At 42.4% G+C, this 24,499-nt stretch overlaps 1 protein-coding gene across 3 annotated transcripts in view; it reads left to right on the top strand.

The window, feature by feature from the left end:
• CDH12 (cadherin 12) overlaps positions 1–24,499 on the top strand; it is an 863,358-nt gene that overhangs the window by 805,313 nt on the left and 33,546 nt on the right. For all 3 annotated transcript variants that reach the window (XM_056520962.1, XM_056520961.1, XM_056520960.1), the window contains one exon: positions 117–370. In XM_056520962.1, coding sequence (XP_056376937.1) covers positions 117–370 — 254 coding nt within the window. The remainder of the gene's footprint in view (positions 1–116; positions 371–24,499) is intronic.

Here is a 24,499-nt window from a genome sequence, read left to right as displayed (position 1 = left end):
AGTTTTGTGATTGCGTACAGTGACAGAAATCATCCTTCCTTCTATATTGTAAATGAGTCAAGTCAGGTTTTACAGCTTAAAAGGAATGCTATTGAATACTATATTTTATTTTTCAGCCTCTGGACTTTGAAACAAAAAAAGCCTACACATTTAAAGTCGAGGCTTCCAATGTCCATCTAGATTATCACTTTAACTCAGTGGGACCCTTTAAAGACACTGCTACTGTAAAAATAAACGTTCTGGATGTTGATGAGCCTCCGGTGTTCAGTAAACCATCCTACACCATGGAAGTGTATGAGGACACACCTATTGGCACCATCATAGGAGCTGTGACAGCACAGGATCTAGACATAGGATCCAGTCCTGTTAGGTAACTATGATTAGTTCTTACATACCAATGTGCTATTAACTGTTGCTTTACTTTCTACTTCTAGTATAAATATGGTATCATAAGAATACATCCTGTTACTTCCAGTTCACACTTGAAAGTGAAAGCTCCCACTAGGATTATGAAATATAAGAGTTGTATGTAAGAAATGATTATGCAAATGATTATGTCTCTTACCAGCAGGTCATGATTACATGGTAATTTTGTATATTTATGTTTAAACAATAATTCATTATATAAATACACAATGGGCTCTGTGTAATTACACCTAGAGAGATGAAGAGCTGATACATCACTCCAAGAATAGTCTTGTCCACTCTTCTGAGTTCCAGAGTTGTCTGTTGCTGTTGTATTGAGACATTATCGTAAAAGCTGTGTTTGTCTTTCCAATAAGAGAAGATGCTACACATGTATTGTCTGTCCTTAGATGGTTTTGTCTAAACTGCTTAATCTGCTGTATTGTTAATGGGAACACATCATGTCATTGTACCATCATCCCATTGGTTGACATACTACTGTGGACATTAATAAATGGCATGGGCCACAGTCAGTGGGAGCTGGGCTAATCTGCCACCATGGAGAAGACTGAGCGGTTTGTTGTGTGTCTTTCCTTTGAATGAATGTGAAGCTCACAGACGGATGAAGGGCCTGATGGGGTACACAGGGAATTGTCAAAACATTTCGGAGGGGGCCATACCGGGATTTCATTGTGTTTATAGGGGCAATCGATAAGGAACCCCAATATGGATGACCTGGAACGGCATAGGAAGTGTATCGGTAAGGCAAATGCTTGTAACAAATAGTTTCCTCCTTGTCCATGTTGGGTTCTGTATTGTTTTTATATAGCACAATGGGATTAGGATGTCTGTTCTGTGATGCTGTATAAATGTGATATGTGTCTTTGATGTATATGTATGTGTAGTGTGCTTAGTGCCATGGTATGATGTGTATGAAATTGTATGATTGAATGCAGTCGAATGTACAGGAAGGATTTCACAATAAGCTCTGGTTTACAATAATTGAGTGAGAGGTGTAGCAGGTCTATAAAACAAAGAATTTTAAGGGGATTGCCATGGTAGGATGCTTTTAACCCTCTGGTGGGCAATTGGAAAAAAGAATTTACCAGGACTACAATATCTGGCGGGTACTATAGCGTCAACCAGAATTATGGAGTCTACAGGGTAGTGTAGAGTTTACTGGGACTATAATGTATGTCTGGCGGTTGAGATTATCGGGACTGTGTCTGGTGGGTACTATAGCATCAAACTATAAAGTTGACAGGGTACTTTAGGTATGCCGGGACTGTGTCTGGCAGGTGGGATTATTGGAACTTTGGGAAGTCTGGTGGACAATACAAACATTGTCAGGACTTTTTGCGAAAGTTTGATAAACATAGTTGGGAGATTGATCAACTCCTGAAGTTTTTGGAGCTATGAGGGTATACATGGATCCAGGTGTCCAAGAGTTGGACGGGAACCATCCAGTGAGGTATGGGAAAAAGGGGACTGCTGCACAAAGTGTGAAATATGATATTAGTAAAGTGATTTATTGCCTGGGAATTACAACTCATGTTGCTGAGTATGATTGTCAATTATCTCTCTAAATATCTAGACTTCTAACTCTGGTTTGGATATTGTAACTTAAGTAGACAAATAACTGTAAGTATTTTGTTGTCCAGAAAGCTAATATGTTAAGTTAATTTAAAAGTTAGAAAAATACCTTCAAGTAAGAGGAACCTAATAGGGGGATGGGTAGTTAAAATAGTCTATGGAATGTCTAGGGTAATTGACAGAAATATCCTGATGTGGTGAACAAAAGTATATAGCTCAAAGTATTATCCAGTTAATAAAGAGAGGTGAGAAGGAGAGTAGTTTTCCTACTGTATGAATCAATGGGACTGAATAAAGTAAAGTGTCTGTAGTTTAGAAAAGCTGTGTGGCTGTTTGTTGGTGAAGCTATATGATCTGTGTTGGTGAATGTTAAACAGAGAAGATAATTAGATCTGAATTAAAGCATTGGTATGTATTGGTAATGTATTAAGAAATATAGATTTTAAATAAATTAACATCAAAATAAAAAAAATCCCCATTTAGACTAATAAGATCACTACTGTAGCAATAATGGTTGCATGTAAAGCATGCAATGTTTTCTAATCTAGTACAACAAAATGTAACTAACATTAACCCCTTAACGACAATGGGCGTAAATGTATGTCATGATGCCGTGGTACTTAACGCGCTATGACGTACATTTAAGCGCCATGTGCGGCAGGTGCTCGCGTCATGCGTGGCAGGTACCGGCTGCTATCAGCGGCCAGGAACCCACCGTTTCGAAAACAATTTAGCGTATGCTGTGGACTGAAATTTATAAACTGCACCTTTTTGTAAAAAGGCGCAAAAAAGGCGCAAAGCCACTGAAAAGTGTCTAAAACTACACCATCCCAGACCTGGAGTTGCTTTTTGGTGTATGTGAAGAGAAAAATTTCAGAAAGTGTTTACCTGCACAAAATGTATCAAATGCTCTGTGAACATTTAATACATTTGGTGCTCCTACACATTATCAGCACACAAAAAAAGGGTGTAAAAAAATGCTTCACTTACACCTACAATTATAAATGTGGGCCTTAATCCTTTCAGTACTTATGAGCTGCTGAAGTTAAGTGTTCTTTTCTGTCTAAGTGCTCTCTGATGACACATGTATGGGGAACCACCCAGTTTAGAAGCAAATTTCCATAGCAAACCTCTTCTACTCTGTGCAGTTCCCGAGACAAGCAGAGATATCAGTAGAGAGCACTGTTGCCAGACAGAAAACAACAACTCAACTTCAGCAGTTGACAATTGTTGAAAGGATTAAGATTTTTTTTATAGAAGTAATTTACAAATCTGTTTAACTTTCTGAGGGAGGTGGTTAAAAAAAAAAAAAGTTTCTTCCTGGAATACCCTTTTAAGGCCAAAATGGGTGGTTAATTTTTTTGACTATATGGCATCTTCTTTGTAAGTTTAGTTTTTTTGCAATATACATGTGCTATATGTTTTGGCAGCATGTGTGTGTTTTTCTGTTTGTAAGGCGGGAAGTTCTGTAGTTCAAAGGGTTTTCTTTTACTGTTGTCCACAGTTCTGAGTCTGTTGTGGACAAGATGTAACAGCTTTTTTTTCTCTCTCTCGGCATGAGAGGAATAAGCCACGCCCCCTCATCTCATCCAGCTGAGTACACAGCTCCTCACCTCCCCTCCCCCATGCTCTGTATTCTAAGGACGCAGGTCTGCACAGGAGAAGGACCTCACAGAGAAGATAAGTGTTATCTGAAGGGGAGGATGAGAAGGTGCACGGGCTGGGGATGTATGGACTGCAGGGGAATAAATCTCATACTGGGAATGATCTCTATGTGGGAGATTTATCAAAACCTGTGCAGAGGAAAACTTGCCCAGTTGCCCATAGCAACCAATCAGATTAATTCTTTCATTTTTCACAGGCCTTCATAAAACTGAAAGCAGCAAGCTGATTGGTTGCTATGGGCAACTGGGCAAGTTTTCCTCTGCACAGGTTTTGATAAATCTCCCCTATATGTGAAGGGGGAGGGGGGGACTCCTAAATGACACATGCTGGGAGTTGTAGTCCCTGTTTTGTGTGTGTGTGTGTATGCTAGAGTTTACAAACCAGTGTGCCTACAGCTGTTGCAAAACTACAACTCCCAGTATGCCTGGACAGACTTTGGGCATGCTGGGAGTTGTAGATTTGCAACAGCTTGAGGTACAATGGTTGGGAAACACTGTTCTAGCCTATTCAGCATACACATCATGTTACACCAGTGTTTCCCAACCAGTGTGCCTCCAGCTGTTGCAAAACTACAACTCCTAGCATGCCCAAAGGCTGTCAGATCATGCTGGGAGTTGTAGTTTTGCAACACCTGGAGGCACCCTGGTTGGGAAACACTAATGTATGCCCTACAGAGGTGTGGTGAACTACAACCCCCAGGAGACTACAGGGGCAGCATGCTGGTGTTATACCACAGACTGAAGACTCCTTAATGACACATGCTGGGTATGCCAGTGTATCCCAACCAAGGCTGATTATATTAGTGTGCTGTGTATAAGGTGGCTGACCCGGGAAAATAGTAGGGTGGGTAAAGGGCGGAACAAACAAACAAAAAAAAAGGAGCCGCCCCAAACCTACAAGGCATGTGGCATGCTGGGATTTGTAGTTTTCAGCACAGCAAGAAACAGGAAATAGAAGCAAAAATAGGAAAACAAAGTGGGGGATAAAAAGACAACAAAGAACGGAGATAGAGTAGGCTAAACAACAAGAATAGAAATGAAACAAAACAAATAGGGTAAGTCAAAAACGGAAAAACACATTGACCACCGGAGTACCCCTTTAAGGCGTTAAAATAGCAGAAAATGAATTAAAAATAAATTGTACTCACCGGGTTTTGGCCATACATTTCCAGGTCTGAATGTGATGTAAACTGCATTAATTTGAGTTAAGTGATTGACAACAGATTCCTGGGAGTCATGTGATGTACGTATTTGACCAGGGCATTTTACACCTTAGGACCAGAGCGTTTTTTGAACATCTGACCACTGTCACTTTAAACATTAATAACTCTGGGATGCTTTTACCTATCATTCTGATTCCGAGATTGTTTTTTCGTGACATATTCTACTTTATGTTATTGGTAAAATTTTGTCGATACTTGCATCGTTTCTTAGTGAAAAATTCCAAAATTTGATGAAAAAATTGAAAATTTTGCATTTTTCTAACTTTGAAGCTCTTTGCTTGTAAGGAAAATGGATATTCCAAATCATTTTTTTTATTCACATATACAATATGTCCACTTTATGTTTGCATCATAAAATTGACGTGTTTTTACTTTTGAAAGACACCAGAGGGCTTCAAAGTTCAGCAGCAGTTTTCCAATTTTTCACAAAATTTCCAAAATCACAATTTATCAGGGACCAGTTCAGGTTTGAAGTGGATTTAAAGAGTCTTCATCTTAGAAATAACCCACAAATGACCCCATTATAAAAACTGCACCCCCCAAAGTATTCAAAATGACATTCAGTCAGCATTTTAACCCTTTAGGTGTTTCACAGGAATAGCAGCAAAATAAAGGAGAAAATTCACAATCTTCATTTTTTACACTTGCGTGTTCTTGTAGACCCAATTTTTAAATTTTTACAAGGGTTAAAAGGAGAAAATGTATACTTCTATTTGTAGCCCAATGTCTCTCGAGTAAGCACATACCTCATATGTCTGTGTATGTCTGAGCGACAAGGGGATTTTGGAGAGTATGTTTTTCTGAAATGGTTTTTGGGGGGCATGTTGCATTTAGGAAGCCCCTATGGTGCCAGAACAGGAAAAAAAAACACATGGCATACCATTTTGGAAACTAGACAACTTGAGGAACATAACAAGGAATAAAGTGAGCCTTAATACCCCACAAGTGTTTCACGACTTTTGCATATGTAAAAAAAAATAATAATAATTTCACTAAAATGTGTGTTTCCCCCCAAATTTCACATTCATGCAAGGGTTAATAGCAGAAAATACCCCCCAAAATTTGTAACCCCATCTCCTCTGGGTATGGAGTTAACCCATAAGTTGACCTGAAGTGCACTACGGGTGAACTACAATGCTCAGAAGAGAAGGAGTCATATTTGGCTTTTTGAGAGCAAATTTTGCTTGGGGGCATGTCGCATTTAGGAAGCCCCTATGGTGCCAGGACAGCAAAAAATACCCACATGGCATACCATTTTGGAAACTAGACCCCTTGAGGAACGTAACTAGGAATAAAGTGAGCCTTAATACCCCACAGGGGTTTCACGACTTTTGCATACGTAAAAAAAAAAAAAAAACACTAAAATGTGTGTTTCCCCCCAAATTTCCCATTTTTGCAAGGGTCAATAGCAGAAAATACCAACCAAAATTTGTAACCCCATCTCTTCTGGGTATGGAGGTACCCCATAAGTTGACCTGAAGCGCACTACGGGCGAACTACAATTCTCAGAAGAGAAGGAGTCATATTTGGCTTTTTGAGAGCAAATTTTGCTCGGGAGGCATGTCGCATTTAGGAAGCCCCTATGGTGCCAGGACAGCAAAATAACCCCCACATGGCATACCATTTTGGAAGCTAGACCCCTTGAGGAACGTAACAAGGGGTACAGTGAGCATTTACCTCCCACTGGTGTCTGTGGGCTGTACAAAATTTTTAATTTGCACAGCCCACTGTTCCAAAGATCTGTCAGACACCAGTGGGGTGTAAATTCTCACTGCACGCCTCATTACATTTCGTGAGGGGTGTAGTTTCCAAAATGGGGTCACATGTGTTTTTTTTTTTTTTTGTAACAATCAGCCACACCTGTGCAAATCACCTCAAATGTACATGGTGCACTCTCCCTTCTGGGCCTTGTTGTGCGCCCCCAGAGCACTTTGCGCCCACATTATGGGGTATCTCCGTAGTCGGGAAAAATTGCATTACAAACTTTGGGGGTCTTTTTTCCCTTTTACCTCTTGTGAAAATGAAAAGTATAGGGCAACAGCAGCATGTTAGTGTAAAAAAAAAAACTATTTTTTTAACACTAACATGCTGGTGTAGACCCCAACTTTACCTTTTCATAAGGGGTGAAAGGAGAAAGAGCCCCCCAAAATGTGTTAGGCAATTTCTCCCGAGTAGGGCGATACCCCATATGTGACCCTAAACTGTTGCCTTGAAATACGACAGGGCTCTGAAGTGAGAGCGCCATGTGCATTTGAGGCCTGAATTAGGGATTTGCATAGGGGTATTCTACGCCAGTGATTCCCAAACAGGGTGCCTCCAGCGGTTGCAAAACTCCCAGCATGCCTGGACAGTCAACGGCTGTCCGGCAATACTGGGAGTTGTTGTTTTGCAACAGCTGGAGGCTCCATTTTGAAAACAGTGGCGTACCAGACGTTTTTCATTTTTATTGGGGAGGGGGGGGGGCTGTGTAGGGATATGTGTATATGTAGTGTTTTTTTACTTTTTATTTTATTTAGTGTTAGTGTAGTGTAGTGTAGTGTTTTCAGGGTACAGTCACACGGGCGGGGGATTACAGCGAGTTTTCCCCTGCGAGTTTGAGCTGCCACGCAAAATTTGCTGCATTGCAAACTTGCAGCCTGATACTCACTGTAAGCCCCCTGCCCATGTGAGTGTACCCTGTACATTCACTAGGGGGGGGGAACCTCTAGCTGTTGCAAAACTACAACTCCCAGCATGCACAGTCTATCAATGCATGCTGGTAGTTATAGTTTTGCAACAGCTGGAAGCACATGGGTTGTGAAACACTGAGTTAGGAAACAGACAATGTTTCCCAACCAGTGTGCCTCCAGTTGTTGCAAAACCACAACTCCCAAACATTCTCAGGCATGCTGGAAGTAGTAATTCGGCAACATCTTTAGAGCCAGTTCAGCAACATCTTTAGAGCCAGATGTTGCCGAACTACAACTCCCAGCATGCTGGAGGACTACAGTTTGCAGACCACTAATACAGTGGTTCCCAATCTGTGCCCTTCCAGATGTTGCAAAACTACAACTCCCAGAATGCCAAAACTGTCCAGGCATCCTGGAAGTTGTAGTTCTGCAACATCTGAAGGGCCAGATGTTACAGAACTACAACTCCCAGCATGCCTGGACAGTAAGGGCATGCTGAGGATGTGTAGTTTTGCAACATCTGGAAGGGCACAGTGGTCTCCAAACTGTGGACCTCCAGATGTTGCAAAACTACAACTCCCAGCATGCCCAGATGCCAAGGGCTGTCTGGGCATGCTGGAAGTTGTAGTATACAGGGTCCCAATACAGCAATGCATGTCGCTTTATGGCGACATGCATTGCTGTAAAGGGCCCGACCGCGGCTGAAGATCCACTCACCTGTCGCCGCCGTCTTCATCCCCGGGATCCGGGTCTTCAAGGACGAGGTAAGTACCAGGGCCGGGCCCCAGCACTCCCCCTTCCCCCGCTGCATCCTCTGGTCTTCCTCTCGTCCTCTCCGGACTTCCAGGGGTCGGGCAGGGCGGGAGGAAGTAACCCCCCCTGCGATTGGTCGGTTAGCTAACCGAAGAATCGCAGGGGATAGGAGGAGGTGGCAGGCTTGCCACCTCACTTCTAGCCTCCAGCATGGTCCTGGCTGTCTGTGACATCCGGGATCATGCAAAATTACCGGAGGGTCGGGTGCCAGAGACCCGATCAGCCCGGTATGACCTCAGATCGCAAGGGCGATTTCCCTTGCGATTTGCGGCAATCACCGACATGGGGGGCCTACATGATCCCCCTCGGCACTTGCCCTGGTTGCCTGCTGAAGCATTTCAGGAGGCATCCAGTTCCGATCTCTGCCCGGCGAGTGGCAGTGACCGGAAAACGCCATGACGTCCTGGGACGTCATTGATCCTTAAGTGGTTAAATTAGTGATTGACAGAAGACAAATGCATGAGAAAAAAGGGATTATTTTAAACTGGCATATAGAAACAAGAAAACCACGTGGTATTAAGGTTGTTTGACTATATTTATTTAATTTCTTCATAAGATTGTTTCCACAGATTGTGCAGAATAGAAGCCAGATATTTATATTTAGAAAAAAAAAATAGAAGAAGTTTGGCCAAAGGAATAAATAAAATAAAACAAAAAGAGAATATAAAAATGTGATAACCATGATTTTATAAAATAATGTTATTTTACATAACCACCTAAATGTCACCTATTGTTTTATTTAATATACACATTAGAGGGGATTTGACATACTACTATGGATAATAATAAAAAGCATTGGCCGCATTCAAGTGGGAGCTGGGCTAATCTGCTACCATGGAGAAGACTGAGCTGTTTGTTGTGTCTTTTCTTTGAATGAATGTGAAGTTCACAGACGGACGGAGAGCCTGATGGGGTACACGGGGAATTACCACAATAATGCCCACTGTCAGATAATGCATATGACCTGTATGAGTATCTGTGTGAAAGCTAAGTCGTCTTTATGATGAGAAAATAGGGGTGTTCTGCAAATCACACAGACAGATTAAACACCAACAACAGGATTTTTTAGTTATTTTTATCACTACTTGTAGGCTGTACATATAATTAATTAACATTTTTATTTTTTTTTAAGAAATGTGTTCAGGATGCCTGATAAAATAAAATTTACCTCCCTCACTCCCCTGCAGCCTCCAATATTGCAGGACCTGTTCTCCGCTGAACTTCTCGATGCTGCAGATTGTACATCCCTTTGTGCCCAGCCAATCACTAGCCGTACTGGTGTCCCACTTTGAGCAGTATTGGCAATGTCATGTGATGTAGGTCTAGGGTGTTTAGAACAGTGCAATTGGGCTCTGTGAGATCAGAGGCTGCCAAAATGCTGAATATCAAAGTTAAGCATATACCTTCTAAAAGCCCTGCAGATATCATATAATTAAAAATGTATGATTGTTTCAGAGGTTTTCAGAAACGAATATGGGACACAGTCAATTGCAGATTAAGTTGACCACAGGCCCAAGGTACAGTAGCCAATAGAGATGAGTACATTTTAGAAAACATTCTATTCAGCCGATTCACCAAATTTTCTGGAAAATTTGGCTCGGTCCAAATTTATTCACTGAAAATTTGTATTAAAAATGGCTATTTGTGGCCTACAGAGATCCTCAATAGGGGTGTAGAACACTTTGCCTTGCTGTAACACGCATAGGGTGTGTGCTGGGTTGGTGAAATAATACTATTATTCAGTATAACATGCAGATTAGAGGTGTCGCTAATAGAATCACTGTCACAGAGCGGCACACTGAAGGAGCCTGGAGGTGGCATCAGTATGAGTAGACCATATAGTGGCTGAATGACACAGCCTGGAGGTGGCAACAGCCTGATGAGACCATAGGGCCTAACAATTTTAAGGTTTAAAGATATTTTTTTACATTTAAATTTAAGATTTCAAATAGATGAACCTAAAAAGTTTTATTTAATGTTCCAGCTGCATGAGGAGATCACATGGTGGTACAGTGACACTGCCTGGAGGTGGCAGAAGCATGAGGAGACCATATAGTGGCTGAATGACACAGCCTGTAGTTGGCGGCAGCATGAGGAGAACCTATAGTGGCTGAATGACACAGCCTGAAGTTGGCAGCAGTCAGAGCAGACCATATAGTCCAGAATGATACAGCCTGGAATTGGCAGCAGCATGAGGAGACCATATAGTGGCTGAATGACACAGCCTGGAGGTGGCAGAAGCATGAGGAGACCCTATAGTTGCAGAATGAGACAGACTGGAGGTGGCAGCAGCATGAGGAGAACATATGGTAGCAGAATGAGACAGCCTGGAGCTGGCATCAGGATGAGGAGAACATATGGTGGCAGAATGAGACAGCCTGGTGGTGGCATCAGCAGCATCAGGAGTCCTTAAAGTGACCCGGTGACGTTGTGGGGTGGTGGGTGGCAATACCCAGTGACAAAGGTGGGTGAAACAAGGACAACTTGGCATCAGATGTGTGGCATCAGGTGGGTGGCAGGATCAGAATAGTAGCTGAAGCAGGTAGGCAGAAAACAGTATCTTTGTAAAAATGTTAGTGTGCACAAGTAAGTATTGAGGATATGCATTAGGTAAAACTTAAAGGGGTACTTACTTAAAGGGGTACTCCGGTGTCCTAAAATGGACAGAGATGTCACCAGAGAGGACAGCTCTGCGTTTCAAAAAGAAAAGAATTTCCGCTGTGGTATTCAGCAGCTATTAAGTACAGGAAGGATTAAGATTTTTTTAATGGAAGTAATTTACAAATCTAAAGAGCAAAGTAGAGAAGTAGTCAGCTCACCCGGCCACCGCACGGCAATGTAATCCTCCAAGGATATGAAGAAAGCAGGTAGATGCCAGCGATTAAGAAACTTCACCTTTATTGGAACCATATAAAACCATAGACACGGAGAGACTTCAATATGACAAACATTTAAAATTCCATGAGTCAGCGCCAAGCATGACGCGTTTCAGGTCATGTGACCTTTCATCAGATGCATGGTGGGAAGCAGAAGGGTAGGGGTATAAATACCAGCCTCCTAATGGAACAGGTGAGTAGCTTGTAACACAGGGATTAACCATATCCGTTCCAGAAGTAGAGGCACCCTTCTGCTAAACATAACCGGTATTAAATCATAAATTGTAAAGCACATATAACATAGTTATAAAATAAATGCAAATAATATATATGAAACCTATATATTTTTGGGGAGACACAAAATGTAAATTGGGAGAAAAAAAGGTTGCAAAAAACACTTAATTAACAAATATGTATGAAATATCAATGGCAACCTAAAACTATTTAGTAATGAAGAATGACGTCTGATTTTAAATTTAACCCATGTGGTTGAAATGTACGCAAAGAGTAAATCCAAAAGATTTCCCTATTGCGTAATGATTTGATGCGGTCTCCACCTCTGTCATGCGAACAAACTATTTTGATACCCGAGAAAGAAAAATTAGCTACATTACCGTCATGGACATTTTTAAAATGTTTAGAAACATTTGATGCGTTAGTGTAAGAACCGCTGCCAATGGCTCTAAGATGTTCTTGGATGCGTTTTTTCAAGGTTCTTTTAGTGCTGCCGATGTAAAAGACATTACAGCTATTACAATCTATTTTATAAATTACGTGAGTAGATTCGCAATTGATAAATTATTTAATCGGTATAGAATTCGAATCGGGAATTGAAATCGTAGAAGTCTTGGCAGCATGCACACACACAACGCATCTGGGTAAACCGCATTTAAAGAACCCATTTAATTTAATTCATGAACGAGAGCTGGCAACAGAGGCAGGTGGCAAAGCACTCCGGGATAAAATATTACCTAGATTGGGGGCCCGTCTGCTCCAAAAATGTATGCCATTTTTTTAATATTTATTAAGGATAGTATCCTGACATAAAATAGGTAAATATTTGTTGATAATGGATTTAACACTGTTAAATTCTAGACTATAAGTAGTTGTAAAGGTAGGCTTCGATAACATATTCGAAAATGTTGGATTGGGTTTTGGTGTGAGAAGACTATCTCTAGATTTTTGTAAAACTTTCCGTTTGGCTCTGTTCAGACACCAGGGCTGGTAGCCTCTCTGACCCAAACGATGGAAAATGTTATCCGATTCAATTTGAAAAGATTCGTCTGTGGAACAATTTCTGCGAGCACGAGTCAGCTCTCCCACCGGAACGGCTAAAACCGTGTGTTTTGGGAGGCATGACTCTGCGCGCAGAATGGTGTTGCCTGCAGTCGATTTTCTGTATGTGGAAGTGTGAACACGTCCTTGTCTGCTGTCAAGTAAAATATCCAAAAATGGAGTGACGGATCTGTGCCAGGTTGATGTAAAAAATAAATTATGAGGATTATTGTTAACATAATCAACAAAACAGGAAGCATTATGCTCTGACGACGACCAAATTATGATGACATCGTCAACGTATCTTCCATACCAAACAATGTTGGAAAAGAAAGGGTTGATGTCAGAAAATATATATTGCATCTCCCACCAGTGGACAAAGATATTTGCCACTGAAGGGGAGGATTTAGCCCCCATTGAGGCGCCCGTCCTCTGAACATAATACTGATCCTGAAATTTAAAGAAATTCTGAGTTAATATATAATTCAAAACAATCACATCCAGATTTTGGCTTACTTGTGACGCTTCTTGAACTCTCTGGCGGACCTTCTTGGATTTGTGTTTGTGGCCCCCCCTCCGCCTGCGTTTTTTGATCTCTTAGAATCATTGGTGAAGCCACTTAAATTAGAGACAGGACGTTCGTCTGAAGCTGTAAGATCCAAAGCATCGGATTGTGTATCGGAAGCCTCCGATTCTGCTGAGCTGAAGGTAACCTGTTGGTTTCTAGGATGATATCTCTTGTGGTGATAACCAGGTTTATCACCTTTTTTCAAAATCGAACGGGATGGAAGGAACTTGTCCCAACTCCCCAAGCGTAGACTTTATTCGACTGATGATCATGCAAGTCCCTTTGAAATGTACTTTTCTTGGTTTCCTTAATGATTTGTTCGAGATTCGCTATATTTTGTTTTAGTTTAGAGTCATGTTCACACAGCAGAGTGGTACCAGCATGCGGAGAAAGAAATTCCTACGTTTTTTTTTCTATCCAATTTCACTTGCACAAGTGATTCCTTTTGGGATAAAACCAGGACGTTAATCAATTTAGCAGAACATTCACTCAGAGCGTCATTCCACATTGTTTCTGGAACGGATATGGTTAATCCCTGTGTTACAAGCTACTCACCTGTTCCATTAGGAGGCTGGTATTTATTCCCCTACCCTTCTGCTTCCCACCATGCATCTGATGAAAGGTCACATGACCTGAAACGCGTCATGCTTGGCGCTGACTCCTGGAATTTTAAATGTTTGTCATATTGAAGTCTCTCCGTGTCGATGGTTTTATATGGTTCCAATAAAGGTGAAGTTTCTTAATCGCTGGCATCTACCTGCTTTCTTCATAATTTACAAATCTGTTTAACTTTCTGGCACCAGTTCATTAAAAAAAAAAAAAAAAAAAAAGGTTTTCACCGGAGTACCCCTTTAACTTTTAATAATATTCTAAGGATAAAATATACGTACCCAATTTTTTTTTTTTAATAAAAGGAAAGGTGTGCAAAAAAAACACCATATACCACCTACACCACCAAGTATTGATGTGATGCAAAGATCTCTAAAAGGCAGAAGGGAACAATCTATGGTTCATTGTAACAGGTGGGGGTACAAACTTCCCCTGTAAGGCCAAACTCTCCCATTATTAATTCCCTTCTTGGCAAGTGTTACTAGCCCTAAAAAGAGCGGCCCCACACAGAATCCTCTCCCTTTTTCCACCTGCAAACACTGCCATTTCCCAGGGTTTTTAGGTTGAAATAGGGAGAGGTTCCTGTGTGGGGCCACCCTATTTAAGACGAGTAACACTTTCCTCAAAAAGGTGGAAGGGAACAACATATTGTCCATTGTAGCAGGTGGGGGTAAAAAATTCCCCTGTAAGGCCCCACTCTTGCACTATTACTTCTTGTTACTTGCTCTAAAAAGATCAGCCCCACACAGGAAAAGCTCCCTATTTCCAGTGGCAGTGTAGGAGAGGTTTCTGTGTGGGGCGACTCTTTTTCTCTTGCCAAGAAAGAAATTAATAATGCGAGAGTTGGGTTTTACAGGGGAAATTTTCCTCCCCACCAGTTACAATGGACCATACATTGTTCCCTTCCACCTTTTAGATGTCTGTGCATCACATCAATACTTGGTGGTGTAGGTGGCACATGGTGATTTTTGCATACCTTTCCTTTTGTTTGATTTAAAAAAAAATTTCACCAAAAAAACTTCACCATTCACATAAAAGTTTGCCTCATCACTGAACAAAATCTTCTGCATAAACTGAGGGTCCTGTTCCAATTTTTGTTTTGCCCATTCTGCAGCACCTGAAAGTACCGATACTGGAAGCCTGTGCTAGCTAGCATTTCTCCTGCGGTGTTGCTATCAGTGTGTGAAGAATGGGAGAAGAGGGTTGCATTGTCAATCCAACACAATAGGCAGCACATTGAACACATTTTATAAGTGGTCAGGAACTTGTAAATAACTCATGAAAGAATAAAGTTACGTTGAAACCAAGCACACCATTGTTTTTCTTGTGAAATCCCCAATAAGTTTGATTTGTCACATGACCCTCTTCCTATTGAAAAAACAAAAGTTGGATTCAAAATGGCTGACTCCAAAATGGCCGCCATGGTCACCACCCATCTTGAAAAGTTTTCTCCCTCACATATACTAATGTGCCACAAACAGGAAGTTAAAATCACCAACCACTCCCATTTTATTGAGGTGTATCCATATAAATGGCCCAACCTGTGTATATATATATATATATATATATATATATATATATATATATATATATATATAATATATATATAGTATTATGTTTAAAAGAGCTGGTGTGAAATTTGCACCAAATTTTTTATGTAAATATCCTCCTGTAGGCTCCTGCTCCTGAAGCTGATTAAGTAATGAAACAGAAACTCAGTGGGCCTCATTTACTAAGCTGAATCCGACCAGTTTTTGTCTGGTTATTTTGGCTCAGAGTGTTTGAGACATGTCTGCGCCAGTGTGCGCCAGTGTGCGCCTGGAAAATCTGACAAACCCGACATTGCACTGTGAAAAGCCGAAAACGGGGCATGGCCTGTCACAAAGGGGGCGTGCCTGGCCCAAAAAGGGGTGCGGATTCACAACCTGACTGATTTATTATTGAATTCTCAGAAAATCCTTTGGGTAAATGGCTGGAAATATCCACCTGGAAAATGCTGGTCGGAAAATGTTCCCGACTTTTCCCAATAGTGAATAGAGAGGAATCCTGCAAGTCTGAAACAACTTTTCCCACTAGTAAAAACCCAACACTCTAAGTAAATGAGGCCCAGTGTCGGCAGACTTACTGCGCAAGTATAGGATTCATGCCACAGCTTAAACATCACATTTTCAGTAGAGTGCTATAAAAAAAACATTTCATTGTCCTAGAGATATGGTAAGAAAGATATTTTGTTGGTAAGTCCTAGAACCCCAAGACCCAGAATAAAGGTCTGGTAACAAACATTAGTGACTAACAAAAATGAAAGCACTGACTATTAGGTCAGCTAAGCTAAACAGCTAAGCATACTTCATCTTGAAATTAGCGAAGATTTGACACCATTTAGCTTAGTTATGTGTCAAAAGTAACAGTTACCATAATTATAGTTTCTTATGATAAATGATGAGAAGAAAAATACTCCCCTCCAGCTATGCAGGGACAGAGAAATCCCTTAGTATGACCATTAAGTAACCTAATAATGTCAGACAACAAGTATAACCTTAGCAAAGTACCTCCAAACAGAGTACAGTACAGAGCAGTATCACTCTCTTCAGAGAACATAATGGTGGTAATTAGACCATTTAATAGAAAGGAGACAAGTGTTCTCCCCCTGGGGAGAGTGGGTTTAAGCAGGTTCTCTAATGATAGTTTTAGGTTTGAGGCATCTATTTATTTTATTGGCTTGTTGTTTCTTCGGAATGTTGCATTCCAACAGAGATGGAAAATAAATTGTCGGTAGGGACATCATTTCTTGAACTTGAAGTCCCAATTCTCTATTTCAGAAATAAAATGTCCAGGTCAGAGCATTTATCTTTATGATCAGTATTATCCTTAATAGTGATATGTATGCCCGAGTGTAGAAACATCAAACCAAATGGGATCTTCTTTCGTTTCTTCACTCTGAAATGTCACACGAGAATCATCATACTGGAAGGAATCCACTTCCCTGGAAGGAATCATACTGGAAGGAATCCACTTCATGAGAATAAGTTATTTGTCTGTAAAATTAAGAAATCAGGAATCACATGGTGGTACAGAGAGCTGGCAACAAGCAGAGGACTGGACCCGTGTGAGTGAGTAAATGCAATGCAGGTACTGCAGGTAGCTAGTAACTAGAGGCAGACAGTAGTAGGCTTTCTCCTCTACTAGTTATAGACTGCCAATGTGTATTGGGAGAGCAGGGGCACATGTACCAGGCAAGCAAGATGGCAGGTGGGAGGGCTCCATCTGGCCACAGAAAAAAATCAGGCCAGGAGGAAGATGGTGCTGGCTGTGGGGGGCCAGATCTAGAGCCACATGGTGCTGCATTGTAAGAAAAGTCTTAAATAGGCTCCTGGGAGGAGATAAAGATGTCAAAATAGTCCAGGTGAAATGTGGAGTTCTAGACATGGACAGTCTAAGTCCTTTTTGGGGTGCCCACCGTGGTAACTTCTACTTAACAATATATTGAGCAAAGCAAATCTATCTTGTGAAAACAGGATATATTCACATCTCAGCTGCGACTAGAGCTATGTTTTCATTCCAATGGGCTTATTGGTGCTTAATATTCTGCTAGTAAAGATTCAAGGAGCACAGCATTTTATAGATTACATTTGTTGTCATATTTTTTATCTTGGTTCATAAACTACTGGGTTTAGATGACATACAGTATAGCAAAGAGTAGCCCTATTTTCATTCTTATATCTATTTCTCTGATCACCTTTTCTATACTGTATGTTTTAAAATTACTCTATAAAGCTGTGAAGAAATACACACTATATCTCACTATTCTTCAGAATAAATTACATCCAGTTCTACTACAATATATAAATACAGTATACTTTTCAATCCCTACTTCCATGAGGAGAAACAATAAATGAATATATATGTAACTAAAAATTGCAAAGAGTAATATATACATAGTTACATAGTTAGTATGGTTGAAAAAAGACATACGTCCATGAAGACATACATCCATATGTTAGACTTATGATTTCTTCTTACAATTTTTGCCCCACACAGCTGCAGTAAGAGCATATTTCTGTGTCCGTATTATGTCCCAGCCCAACTATGACACAACCTAACAGTATTCTAGATCCCTATGATGTCATTTGTAAAGATCATTGGACCCACAGTCAGATTGGTATTTGTGGCTGTAATATAGGCATAGATATGCGTTCGTGCTACACTCGTGTGAGATCGGCCTAAAGGGGAATTACCAATTATATGATAATGGTTATTTAACTGTGTAATATGTCTTTAGAACAGTTGTAATCTAAGAGACATAGAACTGATTGAATAGTACCGACTAAAACAAACAATTGACCAAATGACTTTAAAAAAAAGAAAAAATTACCATTATATTCCATCCTCCAAGTAAATAGAGCTAGCTAGATAAATGAATACAATTAATAGTCTACACAAGAGAAAAATATAGACTGCTTAGACTCCGAGCATATAGAGGAGCCCCGAGTTCAATAATGGCTCCTTCTAATGATTATTCTTCAGAGTGATGGTCACCTACCGAGAACCTTTTTAATTAAAGTTCAAATACAATCTATTTTTAAAAGTCTGCTGAGAAAATTGCAGCCTAGAAACAAAAAATGTTGTTATAAAAATAGAGCAATAAGAAATAATGCTTACTGTACTGAAGCGCGCTTGGTGCTGGCTGAAGGTTATCATAAAAATATGTTCAAAAGAATTACTTTTTATACGCTTTTTATATTTCAATAACTTCAGAACCGACCTTCAAGTCATTGGAAAACACAATAGTTTAATACATTAAAGTTTATAAAAAATCTAAAATAAAAAAGGAAACCGGAAAAAAGTAGAAAGAAGACAGTACTTTTCCATATATTCTTTTCCCAGTGCTAAAGGATCCGGCATATCATATCAAAACACATCAGCAGCCCTTAGGGCATCTCCATCCATCTGCTTTCTGCAGACAACCCCACTTAGATGTATGGTACTAATTTTCTATTGCAGATGTTCTGCTACAAATCTGCCATGTGTGAATACAGCCTTACTGTGAATATAGGTGGCATACTGTAAAGACTTGAAAACCATGTGCTGGTATTGCTGCTTAATATTACAAAAACATCTGGGTTGATGCTTAACAATTCACAGGAAAAAAATAATTATTTAATAAGGAGACGTAATGGTTATGGACACATATGAATGCATTTTTATTGCGTTGCACTTATTGAGATGTAAAAGGTGTAAAATATCTGCTCCATTGTTCTTCTACAGACTGTAAGTTTTCATATACATTACAGTTTGCTCTTTCCTGTTCTGAGAGAAAACCAGCAGACTGTCTGATGTCTCAGTCTCCAGCTCCTCTTTCTACTCCCCAAAACATCTTCTGAAGTTGACCTTTGATGTGGTCATGAATTGGCTTAGAAGGTTGTTCAGGAAAAGAGAGATGCTGCTAGACTGAACAAGACAGAGCCGCCTGCAATATATAAGAAAAACATGAAAGCTGAAGAAGCACTCAGAGCTAAAGACCTTTTGTTCAATACATATACCTAATAGATCAAAATAAGAGTAATGCAATAATACAAAAATAAAAAAAAATCCAAGGTATCTATAGACAGTCATTTGAATAATTGGTAAGTCCATACACAGAAAGACTCGTGGGCCAACAAACAGATAAGGCCAGTTGGAACAAATTACTTGTAGCTAGGATTTATATCTTCTGGGCTAATTTGCTAGTAATATATTTGCCTAATACATTGGACTTCATGTACTATGTTTTCCATTTTATTCCACTTTTCATAATGAATTTTTAGTCATTTATCCGGACATGTACGAATGGTTTTATACCTGTCGTGAAACTTTTGGTGGTTGTTTATTTGTCATCGAAAATATGGAAAAGAGGCAGAAAGTGGAGCACTTGCCCAGTGAATCTTCAGAATGTTGAGTTTATGTGTAGGGGAACAATGTAACAGCTGTGGCTGGAGACAAACAACAAGAGCAGGCTACAATTACCTGAGGAAGTGTCAGTCCGATGTCAAACATTTGTAGCCCACTCTTGTTGTTCGTTCCCTGCCTCACCTGTAACATTGCTACCCTGCACATATCAATGTGTCATCTGTGTTGCTAGTTACGAAATAAAGCTGAAATTCTGAAGATTCGCTGGGTGGGTATTCCACTTTCTGCCTTTTTAATATGTTCTACGGATAGCTTGATGCTTAAAGGGGTACTCCGCCCCTAGACATCTTAACCCCTATTCAAAGGATAGGGGATAAGATGTCTGATCACTGGGGTCCCGCTGCTGGGGACCCCCACGATCTCCCTGCTGCACCCGGCATTCGTTTAGAGTGTCGGTGCAGTGTCAGAGGCTCGTGACATCACAGTCATGCCCCGCTCGTGTTTTCACGGCCATGCCACCTCATTGCAAGTCTATGGGAGGGGGCAAGGGGGATGCAAGTCTATGGATGTCACGCCCCCTCCCATAGACTTGCATTGAGAGGGCATGGCCATGACATCACAAGCCTCCGCCCCACATCAAAGGTCATCCGGCACAGAGCGAAGTTCGCTCTGTACACCGGATGTCTGGGGTGACGCAGCTGAGATTGCAGGGGTCTCCAGCGGCGGAACTCCCGCGATCAGACATCTTATCTTCTATCCTTTGGGTAGGGGATAAGATGTCTAAGGGCGGTGTACATTTACGTCCTGCACCGGCTCCTGCTATGTGAAGCGCATTCAGGGGCTGAGCACGCTTCATATCCAGCAGGTCCCGGTTTCTATCACCAACCAGGACCCGCAGCTAATACCGGACATCGCCGATCGAGCTAATGTCCGGTATTAACCCTTTAGACTCCACTGTCAAAGTTGATCACAGCATCTAAAACGGGAGAAAACTGTTAGCTCTGTGGGCTGTTCGGGACCGCCATGGTGAAATTGCGGCATCCCAAACAGCTAAGAGGACAGCGGGAGACTTCTAACCTTGCTTCTCGCCATCTGATCGTCGCTCTGCAGCTCCACACCTGAGATCCAGGCTGGAGCAGCAAAGCACTGATAATACTGATCAATGCTATGCTATAGCATAGCATTGATCAGTGTCTGCAATCAAGATATTGCATGTTATAGTCCCCTATGGGGGCTATAACATTGCAAAAAGAAAGTGTAATAAAATAGTTAATAAATGTGATTTAACCACTGTCACGATGCCGGCTGGCAGGTAGTGGATCCTCTGTGCCAGAGAGGGATTGGCGTGGACCGTGCTAGTGGATCGGTTCTAAGTCACTACTGGTTTTCACCAGAGCCCGCCGCAAAGCGGGATGGTCTTGCTGCGGCGGTAGTGACCAGGTCGTATCCACTAGCAACGGCTCAACCTCTCTGACTGCTGAAGATAGGCGCGGTACAAGGGAGTAGACAGAAGCAAGGTCGGACGTAGCAGAAGGTCGGGGCAGGCAGCAAGGATCGTAGTCAGGGGCAACGGCAGGAGGTCTGGAACACAGGCTAGGAACACACAAGGAAACGCTTTCACTGGCACAATGGCAACAAGATCCGGCAAGGAAGTGCAGGGGAAGTGAGGTATTAGTAGGGAAGTGCACAGGTGAAGATACTGATTGGAACCACTGCGCCAATCAGCGGCGCAGTGGCCCTTTAAATCGCAAAGACCCGGCGCGCGCGCGCCCTAGGGAGCGGGGCCGCGCGCGCCGGGACAGGACCGATGGAGAGCGAGTCAGGTACGGGAGCCGGGGTGCGCATCGCGAGCGGGCGCCACCCGCATCGCGAATCGCATCCCGGCTGGAGGCGGTATCGCAGCGCCCCGGGTCAGTGGATCTGACCGGAGCGCTGCAGTGAGGAGAGTGTAGCGAGCGCTCCGGGGAGGAGCGGGGACCCGGAGCGCTCGGCGTAACAGTACCCCCCCCCTTGGGTCTCCCCCTCTTCTTAGAGCCTGAGAACCTGAGGATCAGACTTTTGTCTAGAATATTGTCCTCAGGTTCCCAGGATCTCTCTTCTGGACCACAACCCTCCCAATCAACTAAAAAAAAAGTTTTCCCTCTGACCTTCTTGGATGCCAGAATCTCTTTGACGGAGAAGATGTCCGAGGAGCCGGAAACAGGAGTGGGGGAAACAAGTTTGGGAGAGAAACGGTTGATGATGAGTGGTTTAAGAAGAGAAACGTGAAAGGCATTAGGAATACGAAGAGAAGGAGGAAGAAGAAGTTTGTAAGAGACAGGATTAATCTGGCACAAAATTTTGAAAGGACCAAGATAGCGTGGTCCCAACTTGTAGCTAGGGACACGGAAGCGGACATATTTAGCGGAGAGCCATACCTTGTCTCCAGGAGAAAAAATGGGAGGAGCTCTTCTTTTCTTATCCGCAAATTTCTTCATGCGTGATGAAGCCTGTAAGAGAGAATTTTGGGTCTCTCTCCATATGATGGAAAGATCACGAGAAATTTCATCCACAGCGGGCAGACCAGAGGGCAAGGGGGTAGGGAGGGGGGGAAGAGGGTGACGGCCGTACACCACGAAAAATGGGGATTTGGAGGAAGATTCAGAGACTCTGAAGTTATACGAGAATTCGGCCCATGGTAGAAGATCTGCCCAATCATCCTGGCGGGAGGAAACAAAATGTCGTAAATAATCACCCAAGACCTGGTTAATTCTTTCTACTTGTCCATTGGATTGAGGATGATATGCAGAAGAAAAGTTTAATTTAATCTTGAGTTGTTTACAGAGAGCCCTCCAGAATTTTGACACGAATTGGACGCCTCTATCCGAGACGATTTGTGTGGGCAACCCGTGAAGACGAAAAATGTGTACAAAAAATTGTTTAGCCAACTGAGGCGCTGAAGGAAGACCAGGAAGAGGGATGAAATGTGCCATTTTGGAGAATCGATCAACGACCACCCAAATAACAGTGTTGCCACGGGATGGGGGTAAGTCAGTAATAAAATCCATACCAATCAGAGACCAAGGCTGTTCGGGGACAGGCAGAGGATGAAGAAAACCAGCGGGCTTCTGGCGAGGAGTCTTATCGCGGGCACAGACAGTGCAGGCTCGTACAAAGTCCACGACATCCGTCTCCAGAGTCGGCCACCAATAGAAGCGAGAGATGAGTTGCACAGATTTCTTGATGCCTGCATGACCTGCGAGATGGGAGGAGTGACCCCATTTGAGGATTCCGAGGCGTTGGCGTGGAGAGACGAAGGTCTTTCCTGGAGGAGTTTGCCTGATGGAGGCTGGAGAAGAGGAAATCAGGCAGTCAGGAGGAATGATGTGTTGCGGAGAGAGTTCAACTTCCGAAGCATCTGAGGAACGAGAGAGAGCATCGGCCCTAATGTTCTTATCGGCAGGCCGAAAGTGAATCTCGAAATTAAATCGGGCAAAGAACAGAGACCACCTGGCCTGGCGAGGATTCAGCCGTTGGGCAGACTGGAGGTAGGAGAGGTTCTTGTGATCGGTGTAAATAATAACTGGAAATCTTGATCCCTCCAGCAGATGCCTCCATTCCTCAAGTGCTAATTTAATGGCTAGAAGCTCTCGATCCCCGATGGAGTAGTTCCTCTCCGCCGGAGAGAAGGTCCTAGAAAAAAAACCACAAGTAACAGCATGCCCGGAAGAATTTTTTTGTAGAAGGACCGCTCCAGCTCCTACAGAGGAGGCATCAACCTCCAATAGGAAGGGTTTAGATGGGTCAGGTCTGGAGAGCACGGGAGCCGAAGAAAAGGCAGACTTGAGCCGTTTAAAGGCGTCTTCCGCTTGAGGAGGCCAAGACTTGGGATCGGCATTTTTTTTGGTTAAAGCCACGATAGGAGCCACAACGGTAGAAAAATGTGGAATAAATTGCCTGTAATAATTGGCGAACCCCAAAAAACGTTGGATAGCACGGAGTCCGGAGGGGCGTGGCCAATCTAAGACGGCAGAGAGTTTGTCTGGATCCATTTGTAGTCCCTGGCCAGAGACCAAGTATCCTAGGAAAGGAAGAGATTGGCATTCAAACAGACATTTCTCTATCTTAGCATAAAGTTGATTGTCACGAAGTCTCTGAAGAACCATACGGACATGCTGGCGGTGTTCTTCTAGATTGGCAGAAAAAATCAGGATATCGTCCAGATATACAACAACACAGGAGTATAAGAGATCACGAAAAATTTCATTAACAAAGTCTTGGAAGACGGCAGGGGCGTTGCACAGGCCAAAGGGCATGACCAGATACTCAAAGTGTCCATCTCTAGTGTTAAATGCCGTTTTCCATTCATCCCCCTCTCTGATGCGGATGAGATTATAAGCACCTCTTAAGTCCAGTTTGGTAAAGATGTGGGCACCTTGGAGGCGATCAAAGAGTTCAGAGATGAGGGGTAGGGGGTAGCGGTTCTTTACCGTGATTTTATTAAGACCGCGGTAGTCGATGCAAGGACGTAGAGAGCCATCTTTTTTGGACACAAAGAAGAATCCGGCTCCGGCAGGAGAGGAGGATTTACGGATAAAGCCCTTTTTTAAATTTTCCTGGATGTATTCAGACATGGCAAGAGTCTCAGGGGCGGACAGAGGATAAATTCTGCCCCGGGGTGGAGTAGTGCCCGGAAGGAGGTCAATAGGACAATCATAAGGCCTGTGAGGAGGTAGAGTCTCAGCTTGTTTTTTGCAAAAAACATCCGCAAAGTCCATATAGGCCTTAGGGAGACCGGTTACAGGAGGAACCACAGAGTCACGGCAAGGGGTACTGGGAACCGGTTTTAGGCAGTCCTTGAAACAAGAGGGCCCCCAACTCTTGATTTCCCCAGTGGACCAATCCAGGGTTGGGGAATGAAGTTGAAGCCAGGGTAGTC

Source organism: Hyla sarda, chromosome 5 (assembly GCF_029499605.1).
Source record: "Hyla sarda isolate aHylSar1 chromosome 5, aHylSar1.hap1, whole genome shotgun sequence".
NCBI lineage: Eukaryota > Metazoa > Chordata > Amphibia > Anura > Hylidae > Hyla > Hyla sarda.
The sequence above is the reverse complement of the archived record's forward strand: the minus strand, read 5'-3'. Positions and strand labels throughout refer to the sequence as shown.